Source organism: Mauremys mutica, chromosome 2, assembly GCF_020497125.1.
Source record: "Mauremys mutica isolate MM-2020 ecotype Southern chromosome 2, ASM2049712v1, whole genome shotgun sequence".
Lineage (NCBI taxonomy): Eukaryota > Metazoa > Chordata > Testudines > Geoemydidae > Mauremys > Mauremys mutica.
In genome coordinates this window covers 216,423,643-216,449,660 of record NC_059073.1, presented here as the reverse complement: position 1 = coordinate 216,449,660, position 26,018 = coordinate 216,423,643, and the positions used below count along the sequence as shown (strand labels likewise).

The following is a 26,018-nucleotide window of genomic DNA, read 5'->3' as shown; positions in this document are numbered from 1 at the left end:
TGCTTTGTGGCAATAAATAAGCTTCACTTAATTTCTGGATTTTAAAAATATTTTTTTAGATCCATGCGTTGCAATGACCAACTTTTTAAAAAATATGGTAGGATATGCTGATAGTCTGTGAAGACACTATGCTAAAAAATGTAATTTGATCTAAATGCTGACTCTTTAGAGAAAGGTCACAATGAAAAGAAAAGAGGTGTTCAAATGCCAAATAAATGATATTAGAAATTGAAAATATCATACTGTTCTCCTGGCAGATCAGTCACTGTTATGATTACTTGAGAAAATTGTTACAAGATTCTGTCTCTTAATACAGGGGGAGGAAGGAGCTCCTGGTTCAAAGGGCTTTTCAGGAGAACCAGGATTTCCAGGATCCCAGGTGAATATTAACATTCATCTAGGTCAGGGGTTCTCAGACTTCATTGCACCGTGACCCCCTTCTGACAATAAAAATTACTACACGACCCTAGGAGGCGGGATTGAAGCCTGAGCCCACATGAGCCCCGCTGCCCTAGGCATGGGAGCGAATGCCTGGTGGGGCCAAAACTGAAGCCCTTGGGCTTCAGCCCTAGGCGGGGGGCCTATAAGCTGAGCCCCGCCACTCAGAGCTGAAGCCCTTGAGCTTTGGCTTTGACCCTGGGTGGTGGGATTTGGGCTTTGGCCCTGGGCGATGGGGCTTTGGCCCCAGGCCCCAGCAAGTCAATTGCCAGCCCTGGCAGCCCCATTAAAACGAGATCATGACCCACTTTGAGGTCCTGACCCACAGTTTGAGAACCACTGATCTAGGTATTTTCGAGGAGGACTTGAAATACAAAGGAGAAATGAGATAGTTTATATACAAAAATCATATGGTCCAGTGTCCACACTCACACACAGCTTACTCCTGCCTTGAGTGCAGGGAACTGGACTAAATGACCTCTTGAGGTCCCTACCAGTTCTATAATTCCATAAAGCACATCCAACATGTGAGTGAATATATTGTTGGTGGCTGTAAAGCACTAGCAGCATTGGTGTGAGTCAGGCATAGCATAGTAAGACAGGCACAGTGCAAACGTCCCCGCACACCTCTGGCTTTCCTGGCTTGCAACACCTCTGATGCTCCAGTCCTGCCCTTCTGTTGAGCAAATAGTGCCCAAGTATGCCTCCTATCTAGATCTGGACTTCTGACCACAGTTTTCTGTGGCCCAGATTGGAAGCCTCTTCCTCATGTTGATGAGTAATCCAATGAAATAGCTTGCAGAACCAGAGTGAGTAAGGGATTCACAATCTGGCCCTGTGTGATTTTAGACGTATTTTAGATCCCTGTATTGTAAATATGGATATAGATTCACACTTGCAGATACAAGGGCTGCAAATTGAAGAAATTGTGTTGGGGACTTCCTTGAAGCTAACACCTGGGGAGGCGGTTGCACCAGAGGGCCGTCCCATGGGTGCGAATCCACATCCTTCTCAGCATGCCTATCTCATCCTGTGGCAGGGCGACAACTCACCAGCACGGTGCCTCCTGCTGGTTGTTCAGGGAATTAGCTTTTCCAGCTTTGGAGCAACCTCTGCCGGTTGCTATCCCACGTGCCTTAGGCCCCTGTGTCCCTCCCCACCCTGACCCCGGTGCCCCTTTACCTTGGGTGCTGCCCCCTGGCAGTACCCCTAGTCTCTGGGCCTCTCCACCCCAGGGAACCCCCAACCTTCTATCCCTACCTTGCCTCGGTGGCTACTGTCAGTCACCATCTAGCCCCTGCTCACTGGGGCGGACTGCAGTCTGTGAACCACTCATTATCAGCAAGGGGGAGTTGGACCTGCTGCCTTTGCCTACCCCTGGGCTGCCCCTCTGCAACCCCAGAACCTGCTTCAGGCCTTCAGCAAGGCCTGCAGGCTGGGGGTTTCCAGCCTGGAGCTCCCCAGCTTCTCTGGCCTTTCCCCAGCCCTGCTCCACTCCAGGTACCCTGCTGAGCTCCCAAGCAGCCAGGCCCATCTCTCTCCACAGCTAGAGAAAGACTCTCCTTGTTCCTGGCCCACAGTCTTTTATAGGGCCAGCTGTGGCCTGATTGGGGCGAGGCACCAGCTGTGGCTGCCTTCCCCATCAGCCTAGTCTTTGGCTTGCAGCCCCATCCCTCTCCCAGGTCTGGCTGTAACCCTTTCAGGGCCGGAGCGGGTGACCACCCTGCTACACATCCCCTCCAAATTGCCCCATCTTCTGACTGCCAGATGCTGGGACTGGACGTCAGGGGATGGATCACTTGATCATTGCCTTGTTCTGCTCACTCCCTTTGGGGCATCTGGTATTGGCCACTGTCAGAGGACGGAATACTAGGCTGGATGGACCATTGGTCTGACCCAGCATGGCCCTTCTTATGTTCTTGCGTGCACCTGGACCTCTTGAGCAGGAAGGGACTTGGGGGCAGCTGAACTCCCATTCTTGGCTGACTGTCTGCTATGGGAACCCAGTGTCTGTAGCTGTGTGCGCTAGAACTCACTGATTACTTTTTCTTTACATTTTTATTGCATTGTTTTGCTTTGGTGGGGGATCCTGGTGCCACCGGGGACCTTTGCTGATATCTTAGAAGCCTCCCTTGAGGGTGTCTTGCCATCTGGACAAGATTCCTCCCATCCTTCCCCCTACAGATCTCCCTTGTCCTCCCTGCTCCACCCCCCCCCCCCACCTATGCAGCTGGAGTGTAGCTGTGCCCCTGAATCTTTGTTTCCCCGTATGTAAAATGGGGAGAATACCTCTCACACCATGATGATATAACGATGAATCAGATGTTCTTTTAAGAGAACTTTCAAGACATAAAGCCTATATAAAGGGCTACCTGGTGTTATTTCTTAAGACAGGGTATTTAATATTTCTGTTTGTAATATATGCATTTGTGTGTTAACTGGATTTTCTGTCATCTAACATACCTTCTAGGGACAAAGAGGGATTGGAGGTGTGAAAGGAGAAAGAGGAAGTGAAGGAAGTAAAGGTCTTCAGGTAAAAATACTGTGTGAAGTTCACTTAGTGTTTTACTCACTGTGCGTGTAACCAGTGGGAGACTTCCATTTTTACTGCTGTTTTACTGCATTCTTTGTTTCAAAATTCCTGTGCAGTGTATCATGATATTCTGTCAGAGAGAAATGTATTCATAACGGCCTAAAGGAATTTTAAACATCTCAGAGCCATGCTAAACTGTTTTACGTTATACGAAAAAAAATCTGCAATAGCTATATAACAATTCATTTATATTCTAACGTGACCCACCAGTTTGTTTAGGGGTACAGGAGCATGTGTGTGTGTTTGCATAAATATTGCAAAACATAGATTAAAATAATGGTTTTAAGATTGTAAAATGAACTACTCAAGGGTAAGAAAATAACAGAACTTTTGCTTTATGATAGTGTTTAATTAAATGGCATACAACTATGAGACTCAGGAAGCTGTAACTGGTACCTTGACAGTCACAGTAACTGGACCGCTGAGTCTGAACCACAGTACAGCCACCAAATCTGGACCTATCTACTAGCTACTTTAACAAGAAAGCTATCCAAATCTTCGTCCTGTTCTCCGTTTGGCAGACGAAGCAATTATCAGTTTGATTTTTCTAGGCTGGGTTTTTCAAACATTGGGGGAAATTCCCATTGAAATCAATGGGATGAGAGGTAGGCCAGTGCTGAGTACGTCTGAAATCTCACCTAACGTTTATATTTGCTTCGTTGCCATACTTTCCCCTCTCTTGGCAGTACTGTCTAAAAGAAATGTCTGATGATTCTGTTGCTGTCTTTGCTTTTTGTATTTGGCACTTTGCATCTTAACTGAGCAGCTGTATTTTGCATGGTTTCCAAAGTATTTACGGTCAATTTACTATGCAGAAAGGCTACATTCCTAATTTCTTCCAGGATTTTCTCTATTTCTGACAATTTGCCACCTTTCTTGTGACCAGAGTCTCTGGAAAACCATTGCACTTAAAGAGCTAGACACACCGAGTTTCAACAATAGAAGAAACTGTATTAGGGAGTTGCCTGAAGCTAACAATGGGTCTTCTCCTGATTCTCTCTTGTAAACTTCTTTCAAGCCATATATGTTGTTTGGGTATATTTGTGTTCGAAAGATGTGGCCACTGTGACGAAATAAAAAAGTGAGACAAAATTCTGCTTCTGTTTATGATAGGAGTGGGAAACTCTCATTGAAATCAATATGATCCATATAAACCAACTACAAAGCAGTAGAGATTGTATCCATGTAACTAAAGATAGAATTAGGCCTTTTTGGTTTATATATGACTAATATAGAGACTGTGTGGATGAGAAGCCAATAGTAACTTTTGTCTGGATTTTTTTTTTATTAAGGAAGAATAGGTTTTAAGTCTACAATATAATCACTTTATAGACATGTCTCTGTCTGGAATTGAGAAAGCAATGTTTGATGGATACAGAAAAAATGTTCTGTACCAGTCAAACTAGTGAATGGCCTTCATCTTGTACAATGTTGCTGCCATGCTGGTAGGAAAATAAATGTTTGGTCTAGACTTGAAGAAATGACTCTAAGCATTATTTATGTTGGCTGCTTTTGCTGCCTGCCAATGCCTACGGAAAAAGCACAGATGGCACAGATGAGACTAGATTCTTGTCATTCTACATGAAGTGCTAATGTGGTGTTACTTGTTGAAGCTGAGCCATTGAACATTATATGGTGGTTACAAGTTGCAAAAAGAAGCAAAGTGATTTTGGTTTTTTGTTTTTTTTTTCCAAATTCTCACTAGGTATCATATGTTCATTTAATTTCAGGGTGAACTGGGAACTGCGGGTCCAAAAGGGAGTCCTGGCAGTCCTGGGATGAGAGGAAATAAAGTAGGTTTCATTCCTTTAACAACTTCTGTTGTTTTAAAAGTTTGTTTGTTCCCACCTGAAGATCTTGCCTTTGAGCCTGCTCCCGAAACAATCTTTCAGGCAAAAGTCAATGAAAGGTGTGGGGGTTTTTTTGTTTTTGTTTTTTGTTTTTTTGAATAACTACCGGTCTTTGACCTCAGTGGCAGCTGTATGCATAGTTCAAGGGCCATGCATAATCATAAGTAAGGCTATGTTTCAGTCACGGGTATTTTTAGTAAAAGTCGTGGACAGGTCACGGGCAGTAAACAAAAATTCACAGCCCGTGACCTGTCCATGACTTGTACTATATACGCCTAACTAAAACTTGGTCCGGGGGTGCTGTGGGCACTCTGGGGGGCAGGCTGTGGGTGCTGGGAGGGAGGTGGCCCGGCTCCTTTGCTGGTGCCGAGGGCAACACGGGTGGTGGTGGAGGCGGCACATGGCCCAGGACCCCCGTTGGTGTTGTGGGGAAGGTGGGCGGTGGCAGCGCACAACCTGGGACCCCCCACTGGTGTTGGGGTGGGGGAGGGGAGCTGGGCAGCAGTGCACGGTCTGTGATCCCCACTGGCACTCGGGGAGAGGGTTGGCCAGGCTTCAGGCTTCCTACCTGGCTCTGACAGGCATGTCCCTGCAGCTCCAAGGGGCTGGGGCATCCAGGCAGGCTCTGTGAGCTGCTCCTGCCACAAGCGCTGGCTCCACAGTTCCCATTGCCTGGAAACCACACCCAATGGGAGCTGCTGGGGTGGTGCCTGGGGGCACAGGCAGTGCACAGAGCCCCCTGGTCCCTCTGCCTAGAAGCTGCAGGGACATGCCAGTGGGAGCCGGGGAGCCCCCCGACGCTGAGGTAAGTGCTGCCTCGCACCCCACCCCCTGTCCCAGCTCTGAGCCCCTTCCCACACACCCAAGCTGCTGCTGCTGCTGCTGGCCCAGGGGCTGCCCGGCTCAGGTAGCCCCTGAGCCAGCCGCACTGTCTACTGCAGAAGTCACAGAAAGTCATGGTATCTCATTTCCATGACCTCCATGACAGACACACAGCCTTAATCATAAGTAACGAAGTGAGATTTACTGTTTATATTTATTAAACCTTTGGATTGTTGCTTCTACAGTATTCTTAAAATCAATTGGATAGAAAGATTAATCAGGCTCTGTGGGTTTCAAAGATATTACTTACAAGTCTGAGATCATATTAATTGCATTTAACAGGGAGAATATGGTGATCCTGGAGAGACAGGACAGAGAGGGCCACCAGGTCAACGGGGAATGCAGGTTTGTGTTTTATTCTCTCCATGTGCAGCAGTAGCCAAAATCTAGTCCTTAATTTATAAATTGCCAATCCTGTCGCTTCTCTCTGTCCTCCTGACATTTGGGTTGCTACACAGACACTTAGAATTAATATAGACATTAATAGCTGGAGTAAAGCACAGACAGAAAAAACAGATGATTTAAATATAATGGTCTATTCACAGGGAGACGATGGTGCTGCTGGATATGGTGGACCAGGAAAGAAAGGAGCAAAGGTAAACATGAAAAAAGAAAAATAAATGGAAACTCTTAACTTGTTTTTACATTATTTTAGTGAGTGAAAACTGCAGGGGAAAAAAGTTGTTTCATTATCATCTGACTGTAAATCCTACAATCTGATCCACACAGGCAGACTTCTGCACCCATTGACTTTTCAGGGGCTCCATAAAAATCCACCGTACGGATCAAGTTGTAAGATTATAGCCATAGGTTGTAAAGTCATTGGGGGTGGGGGGTTGTTGTTTTTATTTGTCTATCAATTGCCATGTGTGCCTATGGCAACATATAAATATTAGAAAATAAGTTATAAACTCTTAAAATTAGAATAAAAGATAAAAATATAATAGTAATAATAACTCTAATTATTTATTGGAGCATTATTTTAATGTTGTTGTTGTAACAATATTTTAATGCTGTCCACACTCAGGAAGATATTGTTCCTGCCCTGAAGGGCTTCCAGTCTAAAAAGACAAGCAACACATGACGGGTGCAGGAGAAGGATAGAATCAGATTATATATCCTTCCGTAGATATATTTTATATAGCTTAGATACATTTTACAGTAAAAAAAGATCACATTTACATTTATCATTATTTACAATACTTCTTTTGAAATGAGAGAGAAAATTCTGCCACACTAAAACTAATCAAAGAATAGTTCTAATTTACTCCAAAAAAAAAAAAAAGCTTCCAGTATTGATTCCCCTCTACTCTGAACTGTGAGGTCTAATATTTTGATATATCAAATCTTTCTGTGATAGCCACAGATGCTTGACATCCTAGCCAGTGCCTGTTCACTGTACAGTTCCTGTCTGTGTTTAGGAAAAACTAGTAAAGCTATCCTGGAGTATTTCATCTTTACATAGTCACTTCCTGTAGTTTATCGATGCAATTAAGAGCACATGAATAGCCCAGTAAAGTACAGTGCTTCTTTATATATGTTTTAAATAATATATGTCTGAGTAAAATAAGGGAGAGCTGAACACTTTTCAAAAGCTTTTTGTCTTTGTTCTGGGTAACTACGGCCAGACTCCCTGAACTTCTCCATCCATGTCTTTTAACTCTACTAATGCAAACCTCACCTTAAATGCCCTTCTTCTGGCAAGCCTATCCCACTTTAGTAACATGCTGTCACACCCCTACTGTGCTGCTTGCCATTCCCCCTCCCCAAATACTTCATATGTTCTAAGGACTTAATCCAGAAAGGTGCTCCCATTGGGAATTTAGGATAACCAGCACATTGCAGGATTGGGCTCTAAACTTCCTGGTCTGCAGATGTATTTTGGGTGCAACCCAACTCCCATTAAAATCAACGGCAGTCTTTTCATTGACTCTAACAGGAGTTCGGTCTGGCCCTTTATGCATCAGTTGTATCATTCAGCTTACATTATAAGCTTCTTGCATCAGGGGCTGTGTCGTCTTCTGCATTTTGTACAATGCATGTCAGCACATCAAAAAATAATAGATAGCAACAATAATACTGTTTTCCAGCACATTGCCAGTTTCACTGCTTATTATTGGGTTATGTGTCTGCTTCTGAAAAGTCAAATATAGGAGAAAAAACTGAGTAGAAATATCAATGTGATGATAATTTTACCTTATTTACTGTAAATAACAGGGACAAGGAGGATTCACCGGAGATATTGGACGGAAGGTATCGTACTTCACATTAATGTTGTAGCTTTCTGGTCAATAGACGGGAGTATCCTCTCCATTACACCACTTTTGCACCAACAGAACTCTGCTGCACTTAACAGAGTGGAGACTTTAAGGATGGAAATAAGTTTCAATGGTAGATTTTTGGTAGAATAAAAGAAACATTCTTGATGTTTCATGGGAAGAAAGTTCTGATTTATCTGTCAATATCTGAAATTCTTTATGATACTAAAGGGTTAAAAAAAATTCTTGTTTGATCACCTTATTGCTTGAAATTTTTTAAACATTTTTTTAATTTATTGCTTTTAATTATTGTGTCTCATTTCTGAGATTGTTGTTGGAGTCAAATCTTACATTTAGAGATGTGCTAAAACATCCTCTGGGAACATGATTCTCTAAATATAGGAATAGCTGTGTGTTGTGCCTGCTGATTTAGGAGTGTGTGTCCCACTTCTTCCTGTCAGTAACATGGAGCAGGTAGCAGATAGCGTCAGCGATTACAAAGCACAGTTATCCAAACAGTGTCAGGAAAAAATCCCCAGATAATATCTTGCACAGCCTTAGATGCACTTTTGCGTTTTGTCTTGTAGTGTTGTATATGAATCTGTGTGTGATATACATAGTCAATTGAAGCTATGTGTATGAAAAATACACTATTGATTAGACTTTTGTGCTGTGCATTACATATGAAGTATGACATCAATGTGTTGCGTAACTGATGGTGAAAATATGCTGATATCTACATATAGACCAACTAAATTCATTGCCTCATCTCCTGAATTACACATAAATTACAGGTTGAAAAAATAATGTATAGTAGCACATGGCTGATCAAATTATCAAAATTACCCATTTTGGGGAGAAATTACCCATTTTGACATATTAAAAGGCTCCAGTTTTGTTAAATATCAGCCCTAAAAGCAAGTCTGACATGCTCATCCTTAACTATTAGCAGTTCTTTGCAATTGTGAAACCAAACACCCCAAAGTCATGTACTGCTGACATGGCTTCTTTGAGGGAGAATATATAAAACGAGAAAGAATACATAGGGAAAAAGTAGGCCTAACTAGTCACTTTAAGCAAAAAAGACAAGTTGTTTCTTCCATTCTTTTGTTTCCACTGCAGAATGTGTTTCTGTTGATATTTTAATTGCTCTAGAGTTGAATCAGGGTGAGGAAAGATGACTTTATGCCACCTTTCTACTTTTCTAATCAGTTGTGTCTGAAGGAAACTAGGAGCAGGCTAGATCCTTCTCCCATTGACTTCAATGGTGCCAGATTATTCCTATCAGTGCAGCAGAGGATAAGACAATCTCCTCTGACGGAGATCACCAGAACATGACCAGAATCCATCTTATATCTCGTGCTCCCCTGACAAACACCCTATCCTGAGGGAAGTAGCTGATATATTGCCAGTTACTTCCACTTTATACCATCAGGGGATTCTCCTGCACTATGGTTATCGTCCACCAGCCCTATTAGGATAGCTCTCCAGCTAGTTGGTTCTCTTTAGAGCTGCTCAAAGTAGCCAGGAGAGGGCTAAGTGTCTGATGCTGGGAGTCTAAATATAGTAAGGAGATATTTGGTCCACACCAATAATCTTGCGCAACTGGGAATTAACACAGTAAAATAGTCAGCATGGTGTGCTGTACTTTATAAACTTTCTCACAGGTAGATGTCAAAATAAACCTGGCACAAAGAGCATTTTGATATCATCTTTTTAATTTTAGCAGTGCAAAACGAAGCGTTTTCAGTGGAAGTATCAATGAAAAATACTGTTAAAGATTTAAAAGTTCTTACATCTTCTCTGACTCTTATACAGTAATATATGATATGGATCAGTTGCTTCATTTAATTAAAACTTAACTAAAATAAAGACAGCATTGGGCCAACATCCAATTAAGTTATAGAAGGGCCTGAGCTGAAAAATTCAAAACAGGATCTCGAGTTTTGGTTCAGCCCATAATAAAGATAGAGACCAGCTGTGAAATTTGGATCCTTATCTGGGTTTGGATTGTGAATTTGTCTCCTCAAAGTTCAGACATGTTTCATATCCAGACTTTTAAGTTGGATCCATCTTTAAAAATCAATATATTTCCCAAGCAATTAGGTTAGGGGCAAATTGCCCCTTGCTTTTCTGCAGGCACAGAGGCTGTGACCACAGCCAGACCAATAAGGTTTCGCTGCACAGAGGCTGTGATAGGATATGGGGATTGTATGCTGAGGTCTGCATCCCAATACTGAGAAGTCCCTGATAAAATGCTGCTTGAGAACTTTCTTACTTTGCTGATCTGTAAATGTTTGTTGTTGTTGATGGAAATACTTTTTTAGTCAGTTTGTGTATGTACAGAGAAATTGACATTTACCAAAATTTACATATAAAAATGTAATCCTTCCAAGTCATGGAACTGGTATATGAGGTGGAAGGTAGACTGTGGGGGAGGAGGGAGCATGGAAGGTCAGTGTTTAGGACCATTATATGTTAACAAAAACCATCAGTGGTAGAGTATTAGCATACTAAATAGACAAGCACTTCCACATGAAAAGAATAAGAACTTAAATATTCCCCATTGACTCAGCAAAATGTGTATTTTCTGAAAGAATCTTTTGTTGGGGGTGGGTGAGACCACACACAGTACTACTTGTATATATATTTTTATATATCTATTTCATATCAGTCTTTGCACTCTTAAAAGCGGGATGTATGAATGGAAGAATAAACAGCAGGAACCATTTATTGAGTTATTCACATTTTTGTTTTAATGAATAACCATTTTCACACTTTAATTTTGCTGTATCCAATTAATTAGGGTGAAACTGGAGACTCAGGACCTCCAGGAGAACTTGGCCCAAAAGGAATCAGAGGAAAAATGGCAAGCACCCTTTTATGAATATTGATTTGTCTTGAGATTGGCTTGTTGTTAATGTAGAAATCACATGTCACTTTACCTGCCCAGGTGATAAAAATCTGTTTTAAATGGATATCCTTTAACATGCTGAATTTATGTGTATTACATCGGTTGTAAGCACAATAGTCCAGATCCTGCACTCTGATGCAGTTGCTTTGTATACCACTAGCACATCTAAAACTGGTGTAGCCAGCTATGGAAGATCAATCTAGCGCAAGAGGCGGCCTCCAGTGGCCTATAGCTGGATGCCATGTTGTCGTCTCTTCAGACCAGTGTAATGGGCCACTACCTTGAATGGTCCCTTACAATCTGTGCTAACTACTTATGCTAAACAATCTGTACCACCTTGCCTTTTGCTGTGATGCTGGGAGTACCTTTCCCAGACCTGAAGAAGAGCTCTGTGTGGCTTGAAAGCTGGTGTCTCACCAAGAAAACTTGGTCCAATCAAAGATAATACCTCATCCACCTTATCTGTCTTTGGACCTAGAACTAGATACGCTCATAGAGGAGAGGTCCATCGATGGCTATTAGTCAGGATGGGCAGGAATGGTGTCCCTAGCCTCTGTTTGCCAGAAACTGGGAATGGGTGGCAGGATGAATCACTTGATAATCACCTGTTCTGCTCATTTCCTCTGGGGCACCTGGCATTGGCCACTGCCAGAAGACCCAATACTGGTCTAGATGGACCATTGGCCGGACCCCATGTGGCCGTTCTTTTGTTCTTATGACCAATGGCAACCTGAATAAGTTACACTGGAAGACTGGTGTAGCACAGAGCTGGCTCCAAATCAGGGAAACACGATGTCAAATTATTTTATAGAAATTCTGTGGAGGGCTGATGTTATGGGGAAGTTGGAGTGGGTGGGAGCATATTTTGTTGCTGTTTTTATTGGCTGAGACATTAACATTGCTTATTGTATTATGCTCTTTATGAATAGTAAGTTTAATTGTTTCAGGGTTGCTAGAGCTCCATATAAATGATTTTTTATATTTTAAATTGTAAGTATAAATGAGTTACTTCAGAGTTACTTGTTTGAAAGAGTCTGATAGATTTGCCAAGTCTTCTTCATTTAATAGGCAAAGGTAAACAAAACACTTCTTTTGGGGTAATTGTTTCCTGTTTAACTGTATTTTCAGCTCCTCTGACAAAGGAAGGGCAAAGTCATAGTAGTAGTTTTATATGATATGTTAGCCATGCAAGTTGCTAACCTTTTTCAACTCTTGTTTTTTGTAGTTATCACACTGACTTGTTTTTTCCCTCACTTCAGACTGATCTTGCTCCCTCTGAAATCAGAGACTTTTGCCTTTAACGTCAATGGGAGCCAGATTGGGTCCTTGACTTTGGGTTTTTGTTTATTTGTTTTTTGTACATGTAAAACGTTATTGGTTAGATATTACACGTGACATGGTGCCTATTATCCATTAATTTCTAACACAGGGTAAACTTTTCAAAAGCACCCAAGTGATTTAGGAACCTCAGTCCCATTGAAAGTCAGTGAAACTTTATACTCCCAAAGAACTTAGAGCCTTATGAAAATTTTGCCAACAGACATTAATAAACCAGGAGAGGCAGCATGCCATTTGGGTTATAAATGTGTGCGTTGTGCTATGGTAGTTTAATTTGTAGCACACTCACTTCTGAGCCTGTCAAGGTTCCTCCCCCACTCTGAACTTTAGGGTACTGATGTGGGGACCTGCATGGACCCTTCTAAGCTTAATTTCTAGCTTAGATCCAGTAACGCTGCCACCAGCCAGAAATTCAGTGTCTGGCACACTCCCTGTCCCCCCCCCCCAAAAACTTTCCCCTCCCTGGATAGTCTTGAGGCTTTTCCACCAAGTCCCTGGTGATACCGATCCAACCCCTTGGATCTTAACACAAGGATAAATTAACCATTCCCCCTTTTTTTCCCCCACCAACTCCTGTTGAGTCCAGACCCAATTCCCTGGGATCAGGGGCGGCTCTAGCAATTGCGCCGCCCCAAGCAGGGCGGCACGCCGCGGGGGGCGCTCTGGCAGTCACCAGTCCTGTGGCTGCGGTGGACCTCCTGCAGACGTGCCTGAGGAGGGTCCGCTGGTCCCGCGGCTCCGGTGGAGCATCCACAGGCATGCCTGCGGGAGGTCCACCCGAGCTGCGGGACCAGCGGACCCTCCGCAGGCACGCCTGTGGCAGGTCCACCGGAGCCGCCTGCCGCCCTCCCGGCGGCATGCCGCCCCAAGCGCGCGCTTGGCGCGCTGGGGTCTAGAGCCGGCCCTGCCTGGGATCTTAAAACAAGAAAGAAAAAAATCAATCAGGTTCTTAAAAAGAAAACTTTTAATTAAAGAAGAAAGGTAAAAATCATCTCTGTAAAATCAGGATGGAAAATACTTTACAGGGTACTTAGATTTATATAGCCCAGAGAAAACCCCTCTAGCCTTAGGTTCAAAGTTAGAGCAAACAGAGGCAAAATCCTCTCAGCAAAAAGGAACATTTACAGGTTGAGAAAACAAACATAAGACTAACATGCCTTGCCTGTGCTACTTGCAAGTTTGAAACATGAGAGACTGATTCAGAGAGATTTGGAGAGCCTGGATTGATGTCTGGTCCCTCTCAGTCCCGAGAACGAACAACCCCCAAACAAAGAGCACAAACAAAAGACTTCCCTCCACCAAGATTTGAAAGTATCTTGTCCCCTTATTGGTCCTCTGGTCAGGTGTCAGCCAGGTTTACTGAGCTTCTTAACCCTTTACAGGTAAAAGAGACATTAACCCTTAACTATCTGTTTATGACAGGGCCAGAAGAAGCTTTTCTGAAATACAGTCAGTTCCCTTTTCAAGAGCCAGGTGCTTGGTCATGCTAAGGTCACTGTCTGCTGCTGGAGCTGTGCAATATGACCTTAAAATTGTGTTCAAATAGTGTGTCAGCATGGGAGGAGAACCTTGGACCAACATAGCTAAGAACATAAGAATGGCCATACTGGCTCAGACCAAAGGTCCATCTAGCCCAGTATCCTATCTACTGACAGTGGCCAATGCCAGGTGCCCCAGAGGGAGTGAACCTAACAGGCAATGATCAAGTGATCTCTCTCCTGCCATCCATCTCCAACCTCTGACAATCAGAGGCTAGGGACACCATTCCTTACCCAACCTGGCTAATAGCCATTAATGGACTTAACCTTCATGAAGGTTATCTAGTTCTCTTTTAAACCCTCTTATAGTCCTAGCCTTCACAACCTCCTCAGGCAAGGAGTTCCACAGGTTGATTGTGTGCTGTGTGAAGAACAACTTCCTTTTTATTTGTTTTAAACCTGCTGCCCATTAATTTCATTTGGTGGCCCCTAGTTCTTATATTATGGGAACAAGTAAATAACTCTTCCTTATTCACTTTGGACACTCCACTCATGATTTTATATACCTCTATCATATCCCCCCTCAGTCTCCTCTTTTCCAAGCTGAAAAGTCCTAGCCTCTTTAATCTCTCCTCAGATGGGACCTGTTCCAAACCCCTAATCATTTTAGCTGCCCTTTTCTGAACCTTTTTTAATGCCAGTATATCTTTTTTTGAGATGAGGAAACCACATCTGTACGCAGTATTCAAGATGTAAGCGTACCATGGATTTATATAAGGGCAATAAGATAATCTCCGTCTTATTCTCTAGCCCTTTTAAAATTATTCCTAACATCCTGTTTGCTTTTTTTGACTGCTGCTGCACACTGCATGGACGTCTTCAGAGAACTATCTATGATGACTCCATGAACTCTTTCCTGATTAGTTGTAACTAAATTAGCCCCCATCATATTGTATGTGTAGTTGGGGTTATTTTTTCCAATGTGCATTACTTAACATTTATCCACATTAAATTTCATTTGCCGTTTTGTTGCCCAATCACTTCGTTTTGTGAGATCTTTTTGAAGTTCTTCACAGTCTGCTTTGGTCTTAACTTTTTGAGCAGTTTAGTATCATCTGCAAACTTTACCATCTCACTGTTTACCCCTTTCTCCAGATCACTTATGAATAAATTGAATAGGATTGGTCCTAGGACTGATCCTTGGGGAACACCACTAGTTACCCCTCTCCATTCTGAAAATTTACCGTTAATTCCTACCCTTTGTTCCCTGTCTTTTAACCAGTTCTCAATCCATGAAAGGATCTTCCCTCTTATCCCATGACAACTTAATTTATGTAAGAGCCTTTGGTGAGGGACCTTTCTAGAAATCTAAGTACACTGTGTCCACTGGATCCCTCTTGTCCACATGTTTGTTGACCCCTTTAAAGAACTCTAATAGATTGTAAGACATGATTTCCCTTTGCAGAAACCACGTTGACTTTTGCCCAACAAGTTATGTTCTTGTACGCGTGTAACAATTTTTTCTTTACTATTGTTTCAACTAATTTGCCTGGTATTGACGTTAGACTTACTGGTCTGTAATTGCCAGGATCACCTCTAGAGCCCTTTTTAAATATTGGCGTTACATTAGCTATCTTCCAGTCATTGGGTACAGAAGCTGATTTAAAGGATTGGTTACAAATCATAGTTAATAGTTCCGCAGTTTCACATTTGAGTTCTTTCAGAACTCTTGGGTGAATGCCATCTGGTCCTGGTGACTTGTTACTGTTAAATTTATCAATTAATTCCAAAACCTCCTCTAGTGACACGTCAATCTGTGACAATTGCTCAGATTTGTCACATACAAAGGACAGCTTAGGTTTGGGAATCTCCCTAACATCCTCAGCCATGAAGACTGAAGCAAAGAATTCATTTAGTTTCTCTGCAATGACTTTATCGTCTTTAAGTGCTCCTTTTGTATCTCAATCATCCAGGGGCCCCATTGGTTGTTTAGCAGGCTTCCTGCTTCTGATGTAATTAAACATTTTGTTCTTACCTTTTGAGTTTTTAGCTACCTTTTCTTCAAATTCCTTTTTGGAATTTCTTATTATATTTTTACACTTAATTTGGCAGTGTTTATGCTCCTTTCTATTTACCTCACTAGGATTTGACTTCCACTTTTTAGAAGATGCCTTTTTATCTCTCACTGCTTTTTTTACATAGTTGTTAAGCCATGGTGGCTCTTTTTTTAGTTTTTACTGTGTTTTTTAATTTGGGGTATACATTTAAGTTGGGCCTCTATTATGGTGTCTTTGAAAAGTGTCCATGCATCTTGCAGGGATTTCACTCTAGTCACTGTGCCTTTTAATTTCTGTTTAACAACCTCCTCATTTTTGCATAGTTCCCCTTTCTGCAATTAAATGTCACAGTGTTGGGCTGTTGAGGTGTTCTTCCCACCCCAGGGATATTAAATGTTGTTATATTATGGTCACTATTTCCAAGCGGTCCTGTTATAGTTCCTCTTGGACCAGATCCTGCACTCCACTCAGAACTAAATTGAGAATTGACTCTCCTCATGTGGGTTCCTGTACCAGCTGCTCCAAGAAGCAGTCATTTAAAGGATCGAGAGATTTTTGTCTCTGCATTTCATCCTGAGGTGACATGTACCCAGTCAATATGGGGATAATTGAAATCCCCCGCTATTATTGAGTTCTTTATTTTGATAGCCTCTCTAATCTCCTCCCTTAGCATTTCATCATTACTATCACTGTCCTGGTCAGGTGGCTGATAAGAATATAACAGTAGGGATCTATCAGAGCATGGAATTACTATCCATAGAGAGTCTATGGAACATGTGGATTCATTTAAGATTTTTACTTCATTTTCTTTCACATATAGTGCCATTCCTCCTCCTCCTCCTCCTCTCATCCCCCCCCCCCACACACACACAACCTATTCTGTCCTTCTGATATATTTTGTACCCTGGAATGATTGTGTCCTATTGATTGTCCCCACTCCACCAGGTTTCTGTGATACCTATTATATCAATATCCTCTAACACGAGGCACTCTAGTTCACCCATATTATTTAGACTTCTAGCATTTGTGTACAAGCACTTTAAAAACTTGTCACCGTTTATTTGTCTGCCCTTTTCTGATGTCATATTATTTTTTATTTGAATGTTTCTCGTGTGATCTAGCCCATACTTTATCCTCTTCCAGCCTCTCCTCCTGACTAGAACCTAAAGAATCTCTATCAATAGACTCTCTCCTCCAAGAGAAGTCTCTGTCCGATCCATGTGCTCTGCTCTGCTCTGCAACCTTTTTAATGTTAAGTGCCAGCAGTCTGGATCCACTTTGGTTTAGGTGGAGCCTATCCTTCCCATATAGGCTCCCCCAATCTCAAAAGTTTCCCCAGTTCCTAATAAATCTGAACCCCTCCTCTCTACACCATCGTCTCATCCACACATTGAGACTCTGAAGCTGGCTTTACTTCCGCTGCAACTCGCCCTCCTGGTGCAGGGATTGTGTCAGTGATGGTTGAAATTGTTTAGGGGTGCATAGTTAGGGATAGAGGGAGTGGGACACTTATTTGGCTCTTCCTATCCAAGGATATCAAACCACTTTACAAATATGAATGAATTTAGCCTCAGTGTCTTCGAGGTGTAGGCAGGCAAGTGGTGTTGTTCCCATTTTACCATGAGGAAACTAAGTCACAGAGAAGTTAAGGTTCTTTCCCAAGATTACACAAAGAGTCCATAGTAGAGATGGGAGTAGAATCCCTTTCTCCTGAGTCACTGTGCAGTAAGCATTGCTAGCATTCAGTTCAACCACCCAAAGAAAAGCAGTAGTATGCTGCCATCCTATTTTTCTTTTCAAAATAGTTATATGTGAAAATATATAAGGCCTGATTCTCTTCTCACTAAGCTATAAATCAGGAGTATATCCATTGAACTGAATGGAGTTAAACTGGTGTAAAACTGGCATTAATGAAATGGAGAACTGGACCCTAGAGTAGAGAAGTATGCAATAGTATCATAACTGCAGGATATACCATTTGTAGATTGTCTGTCTAATTTATGTCAATGTTTCCAGGGTACTGCAGGTCCTTTTGGTCCGAAGGGATTTCCAGGAGACAAGGGATTTCCAGGACACAGGGTATGAATTGACCACATAAAGTGTATCTAATTTTATTTGCATGAAGAGGTACTCCCTTTAAATTTTAAGGCGAGTATAGGTGATTTTTTTTTCCTGTCTCAGGCTACAGTGTGTGTTCAAGAGTCTAAATCATTAATACACGCACATTTTGGGATGCCAGAGGTAGATATATTGTAAGCTGCTTGGTGATGTCACTTTGAAAATGCTAATTATGTATTTTTGCCAGCAATAGGACAATAAGTTTGTGTGTTTGTTTGTATATCAAATTATGTTACAATATTTGAACTAAAATTCTAAGGGTCAGATTTTGGAAAAAGAGACCCAAAGTCTATGCATGTAATTTGTGTGCCGAAATTTTCACAGTACTGCAATTGAGAGCACAAATCGGGTATTTGCATGTGCAAATGACTATTTAGATGCCTACATCTAATTTTGCATGCAAATCTAGACAACTCTTTAAATGCCTAATTGTACTTAAAATGTAGGTGCAACCTTTTTACCTTTGGACCTTGGGCCTCTCCTGAAAACTGGCAATTAAAGAAAACACGTGTTGCATTTTTTTTTAATTAGGAACATATATCTGGTTTTTGGAATTTTTTCTAGCCATGTCTGAAGTTTGCGGCTTTCTGCTGTTTTCTGATAGTTTTGTAATATCAGGCTGGAATTAAAAGGTCCCAATAAAAGTGAGCTGAGATTTCACTCATCTCAGAAATTGAATCTGGACACCACTCAAATCTAATTTTTGTTTGTAATCATTACTTGGGCATAAGCAGCAATAATGTCACACAAAGATATATTGGACTGATGCTTAGGGGCAGCAACATTACACCTGATTTTCAAAGGTGCTGAGCACTTGGATTCCCATATATATTAATTATTTATTCTTCTCTGTCTCCTCAAAGGCCATTAAAATAAAATAACTCTTTCTGTTTCTGTTTGGGTATCATGATCCCACCATTCTGGAACTTAAATTGCCACCACAGCACAATACATATTAAATGAAAAGAAAGAAAATATAGCAGATCTCGATTGTACTATATGATTGTCTCACTGTACAAGCCATTCTTGCAGTTTAATAATTATAATTATCCAGGCAGTTGAAAGCTTTAAATTATCTAGTAATCTACAATCTTGTTCCTCTAGGGCGCTAAAGGAACAATGGGACTGCACCCTTTTCCCGTATGTATCTCTGGCGTGTTCTATAGTCTGTATACATTTAGAAATAAACTACTTAATCAGCTAAGAATTTCTTTCTTTCTCCTTGTTTTGTTTCTGTTCTGCAGCCATGTGAAGTCATTGACTATGTGCGCAGGCACAGCCGTAAGTACATATCTTGCTTTGTAAAATTGCATCACCCAAAGGGTCAGCACTTGAAGTGATATTTTAGGGAAAGAAAATCAAGTTCTAGTTACCACTTATTTTTCAAGTTACAGACTTAACGGCCATTTACATGCAAAAGAGAGGGTAACAGCTTGACAAGTAAAGAGGGATAGCTTAGTGGTTTGAGCATTGGCCTGCTAAACCCAGGGTTGTGAGTTCAATCCTTGAGGGGGCCACTTAGGGATTGGGGCAAAAATCAGTATTTGGTCCTGCTAGTGAGGGCAGGGGCTGGACTCAATGACCTTTCAAGGTCCCTTCCAGTTCTAGGAGATAGGTATATCTCTTATTATTAGCCTTCATTTCAGAAAGAGTATTTTTAGCTCACAGTAGATCCTTTTTATGATGCTGTTTTATCTGTGTTTGTATCATGCACTAAGTGAATCGGTGAACGTCTATTGATTCTAGTAATCAGTCAGTAACTCTGCATGATCATTTCTAACATGCTTCTCTGATTTCCTTTGAAAGTTCACAAATTATGAAACAAACATAAAACCCTCTTTTGAAATATAAGACTATTTTAAAGGCAATCGCTGTTCTAGGGATCTGTGTTCCCTTTATTGTGTATAAAATAGCCTTCATGGAAATTAGGTGCTTGGGGCACTTGGAAAGGGCTAGTGTCCAGATGAATACTGGAGATGCCCTAAGTCTCCTTAAGGGAAGATAAGTAAGTAAATTACATTATTTTATGTAAATCAATCTTAAATACAGATTATGGACCCTTACTCATGTGACTAATCTTGATCTTCAGTGAAAGTTCAGCTGAGCTGGGCTAAGCAGAGAATATTTGAGAAAACATTAGAATGTTTCAGTCCAGTGTCTCGAGCCATGGAATTCGTCAAAACAAATTCAGAAGTTTGGATAATTTGCTGAGTTATATCTATTTCTCTAAACTCCGTTAGACACCAGGGACCATAGACATCCACATTAAGAACATGCAATGCAAATGAAGGGACAGAAGCTGAAATCCCTGTGCACTTAACAACTTCCACTGAAATCAATGAGTGTTTTGTATGCACAGGGAATGATGTAAATTATAGGTGTGCAATCCATGACACTACAAAAACAACAAGGAGTCTGGTGGCACCTTAAAGACTAACAGATTTATTTTAGCATAAGCTTTTGTGGGTCAAAACCCACTTCTTCAGATGCATGGAGTGAAAATTACAGATACAGGCATAAATATATATTAGCATGTGAAGAGAAGGAAGTTACATTACAAGTGGAGAACCAATGTTGAAGGCCAATTTAGTCAGGGTGGATGTGGCCCACTCCCAATAATTGATGAGGATGAGTCAATACCAAGAGAGGGGAAAATTGCTTTTGTAGTGAGCCAGCCATTCCCAGTCCCTATTCCCATGACACTACAAGTTTTCTTTTTTAAAGAGATTTTTAGGATTGTTTAAAAAACATGCTATATAATATTTTTTCCCTTTTTTGTTTAGCTTGTTGGCAGGGTGAGTACTGTTTATTATTATGTTTTAACTAAAATCTTAAAATGTATCAGTGTGTCTGGGAAGATGGTTTAGGTAAAAACCTCACTTTCGATCTGGAGTTTCACCTCTTTAAGCTCCCCACCTGCTGATAGATCAGCCACTGTTTGTCTCTGGCTAACTAAGCAGAACTGTAGTTCTGCAATTCTGTAAAGAGAGCATGCCTCTCATTCCCTGCCCATCATATCACTACTTCTTAATTGGTCAGACTTCTCTTCCAATAGGTATACCCTTTCTACTTTATTTCCTCATTGATAGCTTGCCCCTGAGCATGCTCTACTCATGCAGATTTTAAAATAAATATTCACCATGCTTTACCTCCTTTTTTTTTTTTGAGAACTTCAGGTCAGCTAGTGCTGGCTATGTGAATCCCCACTACCTAATATTGTATCAGCAGAGTTCAGTGACTAGATAAGACAACGTAAACTAGAGTTCAGTTGATCCCAGTCTATTTTGATATCTTGCTTTCCAGCTACAGCTAGAAAAAACCAAGAAAACACATAGTTCCTGGCCCTATGTCCTTCTGAGTTATTCTAGTTCCTTTGTGACCTGATGTTAAGAGGTTCTGAACATCTGCATTTCCATTCAATGCAGTGGGAGATGTGGATGATCAGCACCTTGGGAAATTTATGCCATTACCCTAAAGATACTTCTGGGGCATCTCTCTGGATTACTTGCCTTTTTAAGCACTAAAACTGCGAATTATATCACTTACCCTGCAGCGCTCATATGAGTAACTTTTTTGTCATGTGAGTTGTCCAATTGACTATAAAGGTTTTACCTCTATGGTTCTTTGAGGTTTACTCACGTTTGTGGGAATTGCAGGATGATTTGGCCTTAAAACTTCCTTTGTCCTCCTCAATATCTGATGAAGTACCTAGCATCTGAGGCAACTTTGCAAATAAACATACTTTGAGGGGAAATCCCTTGGGAAAACCTACCCCATTGTTTTCTTCTCCTCTCACACCCAGAAGTTCTCATTGACCTTTTACTTTTATACTCTCAATTTTCAAGGCCCTGCATTGAGTCCTCCACTGTGGGATAAAGACGATTGGACATGTGATCAGAAAGGGACCATCAGTGCTTCTCTTCAACTAGTCATAGTGATTGTTGTGTGTTGTGATTCCTGTATCCACAGCAGGAATGATAAACCAGTATTCTTCCTTTAATCAAGAATTTCTTCACATTGAGTGTCAGCCTTGACAACTATTCACACTTATGAATTTGCTGTCTTCACAGTCTGCATATATTTGCAGTTTCAGATATATTGGAGTTGGTAAGATCATGCACTGAACCAAAAAGAAAGATATATGGTTCTTTTAGTTTAATTTCCACAAATCTTTTAAGTTTACGGTCCAGCCCTTCACTGATTCCCATTGTATAACTATTTTCAGCTTATATTCTCATGGCCTTTTCTTGTATGTTTCTGATTTTGCTTCTTGTTGTATTAGCATCCTCAATCCTTTGCATCATTTGTCTTTGATATTGGTAAAGCCCCGATAGAGCTAATCTCCTGGAATGTTACTATTACCTATTCCAAAGCAGTATATAATCTGCTTTTGTATCTTTTTTCTTTCTCTTATCTTTGTCTTGTTGCTTATCCTGTGTTGGCCTCTCTTAGGGACACAGACAGGGCTCCACTCCCTACACATTCCAGTGTTGCCTCACTTCTTCAAACTGATGATAAATTTTGTTCTCTGACTCTGTGACATCTCCAAGGTACAATCCAGCCTAATGAGTAGCTCTGTCACCCTTGCCCTCTAACCTGGGATGCTCTTTACAATGTTTTACTGCTCTAGCCTCCAGCCTGGCCTGCTCCCAAACAGCCTGCAACATGGAAGCTGCTCCCAGCTATGTCTGTGGGTGTTGCAGCCAGCCACACCTTGGCTCTTACCAGCCTTAGTTATACTGCAGGATGACCCCCAAACGCCCCCAGTCCTAGACTTTTCCCCTGGAAATGTATGTCCTGTACTGCCCAGCCCACTCCTGCACAATAGAAGTTTATGTATAGTCTGTTATTACTTTAATAGAAATAATATGGACTTAACTTGCCATCCCAAATGGCATTTTAAAACACAGGATTAAATAAAACAATAAAACAAGTTTATTAACTACAAAGAAATTTTAAGTGGATACAAGAAATAAGGCATAAAAATCAGAAATGGTCACAAGAAAATAAAGTTCAAATGCTACTGCTGCCTAACTTAACAAACTATATCAAATTCAAGCAAAGTTTCTCATCGTATGCTTTCAACAGTCTTACTGACCAAACTTAGTAGGTCAGGACCCCTTCTTCAGTCTCAGGAATGCTTCTTTTGTTGCTTCTGGTGCCGTGAATGTGTCTTGGGGTGTTTGTTCCTCTTTTTATATTGTTAGTCCTATTCTCGAAAAACATTTCCAGGTGAGATTCAGGAGGCAGAGTCTATGGGGAAGGACGTTCCCTGCTGCGTTTTCCTCACCTTTCTGATCACCCTATGTTTCCCTTCCTGCTCGATGACTCTGATTACTGCTTAAACACAAATTAAGCAGAGCACACATTCCTTTGTTTGAGACACACCTGTATGCCAACCTCAGTTTAGAACATGCGTTAACAATATCATACAGTGGAATCTTATAATTTCACATACAATATTGCCGCACATATTTTATCAAGATAATAATGACCAGTGAATTGTGAGTTTTCATATGATACCTCACAAGGCATACTTCATACAAAGATTATTACAATACAGTATAGGGTATGGACAAAGGGCTATATTCTGTCACATTCTCCTTCTCCAGCCCTCCATATTTGTTCTTATCTTCACCCCCATCCACTCCTCCTTGCCGCTTTACATCCCACTCCCCCAAAAACACATCCCCAACCTTACCAAACCATAGTGTCTCCCTCTGTGTTCTGATCTTGATTTGCTTTTCTACTTTTGCCTTCCTCAAGATCTGTTTCAGTTCCATGACTTTATGGCCTGACCTCCAAGTCTCTGCTGCCCCCATTGCTGAGCCACACCCCATTAAAAAGCTAACTTGCTTTCTACAGTTAATTGACTCACCATTCCAGTCAAGTTATCTCATTACTCATTGGTGACAGATTAATCATAGAGATGTTGTGCTGCAAGGGACCTTGAAAGGTCATCTAGTCCAGCCTGCTGCACTGAGGCAAGACCATCCCTGACAGGTGTTTGTCTAATCTGTTCTGTTCTGAAAATCCTTCAATGATGGGGATTCCACAACCTCAACTATCTAAATACTATTAGTATTTTCTAATATCTAACCTAAATCTCCCTTACTGCAGATTAAGCCCATTATTTATTGTCCTACCTTCAGTGGACATGGAGAATAAGCGATCACCATCCTCTTTATAACAACCCTTAATATATTTTAAGGCTGTTACCAGATCCCCTATCAGCCTTATTTTCTCAAGACTAAACATGTCCAGTTTTTTAACCTTTCTTCACAGGTCAGCTTTTCTAAACCTTTTATCAGTTTCGTTGTTCTTGTCTGGACACTCTCTAATTTGTCCACATCTTTCTTAAAGCATGGTGCCTAGAACTGGATGCCGTAGTCCAGCTGAGACTTCACCAGAGCCAAGTAGAGCAGGACAATTACCTTGTGTGTCTTACATATGACACTCCTGTTAATATATCCCAGAATATTAGCCTTTTTTGCAACTGCATCACATCGTCAACTCATTCAATTTGTGATTCACTATCACCCCCATATCCTTTTCAGTAGTACCACCACCTAGCCAGCTATTTCCCATTTTGTAACGATGCATTTTATTTATTCTAAGTGTAGTATTTTGCACTTGTCTTTATTGTCTTTCATCTTGTTGATTTCAGACCAATTCTCCAACGTATCCAGGTCATTTTGAATTCTAATCCTGTCCTCCAAAGTGCTTGCAACCCCTCCCAGCTTGGCGTCATCTGCAAATTTTATAAGCTTAACCTTCACTCCTTTGTCCAAGTCATTTAATGAAAATGTTGAATAGTGCAGACTTCTGTATGACCCCACTAGATAAGTCTCCCCACTTTGACAGTGGACCATAGACTTTATTCAAAGAATAGTTATCATTCAACTAGATGGGTACGCACCTTTTAATAATTGTATTTAAATCATATCTCCCTAGCTTGTTTATGAGAATGTCATGTGGGACTGTGTCAAAATCCCTACTAAAATCAAGATATATCTTGTCTATTTCTTCCTGCCTATCCACTAGTCCAGTAACCCTGTCAAAGAAGAATATTAGGTTGGTTATGCATGATTTGTTCTTGACAAATCTATGTTGGCTATGATTTATAATCCTGTTAACCTCTAGGTGCTTACAAATTGATTGTTTAATAATTTGTTCCAGTATTTTTCCTGATATTGAAATTAGGTCTATAATTCACTGAGTCCTCTTTGTTCCCCTTTTTAAAGATAAATACAATATTTGCCTTTCTCCAGCCTTCTGGGACCTCACCCAACTTCCATGAGTTCTTAAAGATAATCACTAATGGTTCCAAGATTCCTTCAGCTTAGTTCCTTAAGTACCATAGGGTGAATTTCATCAGGCCCTGCTGACTTGAATACATCTTACTTATCTAAATATTCTTTAACTTGTTCGTCCCCTATTTTGGCTTGTGTTTCTTCCCCCTTTTTTGTTAATATTAATTGTGTTAAGCATCTGGTCACAGTTCACCTTTTTAGAGAAGACTGAAGCAAAACAGTCATTAAACACCGCAGCCTTCTTGATGCCATTCAGTACTAGTTATTTTTCACAGCTAACTAAAGGACCTACACTTTCCTTCATCTTTCTCTTCTCCTAATGTATTATTAGAACCTCTTGTTGTTGCCTTTTATGTCCCTTGTACATTTTGTGCCTTAGCCTTTCTGATTTTGTCCCTACGTGCTTGCGCTATTCTTTTGTATTCTTCTTTAGTAATTTGTCCATGTTTCCACTCTTTGTAGGATTCCTTTTTGATTGTCAAGTTATAAAAGAGCTCCTCATGGAGCCATATTGTCTTATTATTCTTCCCATCTTTTCTTTGCATCAGGATATTTTGCAGTTGTGCTTTCAATACCGTCTCTTTGAGAAACTTCTGTTTCACACCTCTCCTGTGAACTCCTTTTGCCCTTAGATTTTCTTCCCACGGGACCTTGTCTACCAGTTCTCTTCATTTGTTAGTCATTTTGGTGTTTCTCTTTTCTTATGTTATAACAACCTTTTGGGTACCATCATGGTCCTCTTTATGGCCCATACCACGAGCTTAGATTGCCATTTTCTT

General features: G+C 41.1%; 1 protein-coding gene across 2 annotated transcripts in view; it reads left to right on the top strand.

Moving 5' to 3' along the window:
* Positions 1-26,018, top strand: part of COL6A6 (collagen type VI alpha 6 chain) — a 101,863-nt gene that overhangs the window by 57,665 nt on the left and 18,180 nt on the right. For both annotated transcript variants that reach the window (XM_045004788.1, XM_045004789.1), the window contains exons 22-32: positions 317-379; positions 2,909-2,971; positions 4,762-4,824; positions 6,046-6,108; positions 6,309-6,359; positions 7,981-8,016; positions 10,828-10,890; positions 17,825-17,887; positions 19,031-19,066; positions 19,171-19,207; positions 20,710-20,721. In XM_045004788.1, coding sequence (XP_044860723.1) covers positions 317-379; positions 2,909-2,971; positions 4,762-4,824; positions 6,046-6,108; positions 6,309-6,359; positions 7,981-8,016; positions 10,828-10,890; positions 17,825-17,887; positions 19,031-19,066; positions 19,171-19,207; positions 20,710-20,721 — 550 coding nt within the window. The remainder of the gene's footprint in view (positions 1-316; positions 380-2,908; positions 2,972-4,761; positions 4,825-6,045; positions 6,109-6,308; positions 6,360-7,980; positions 8,017-10,827; positions 10,891-17,824; positions 17,888-19,030; positions 19,067-19,170; positions 19,208-20,709; positions 20,722-26,018) is intronic.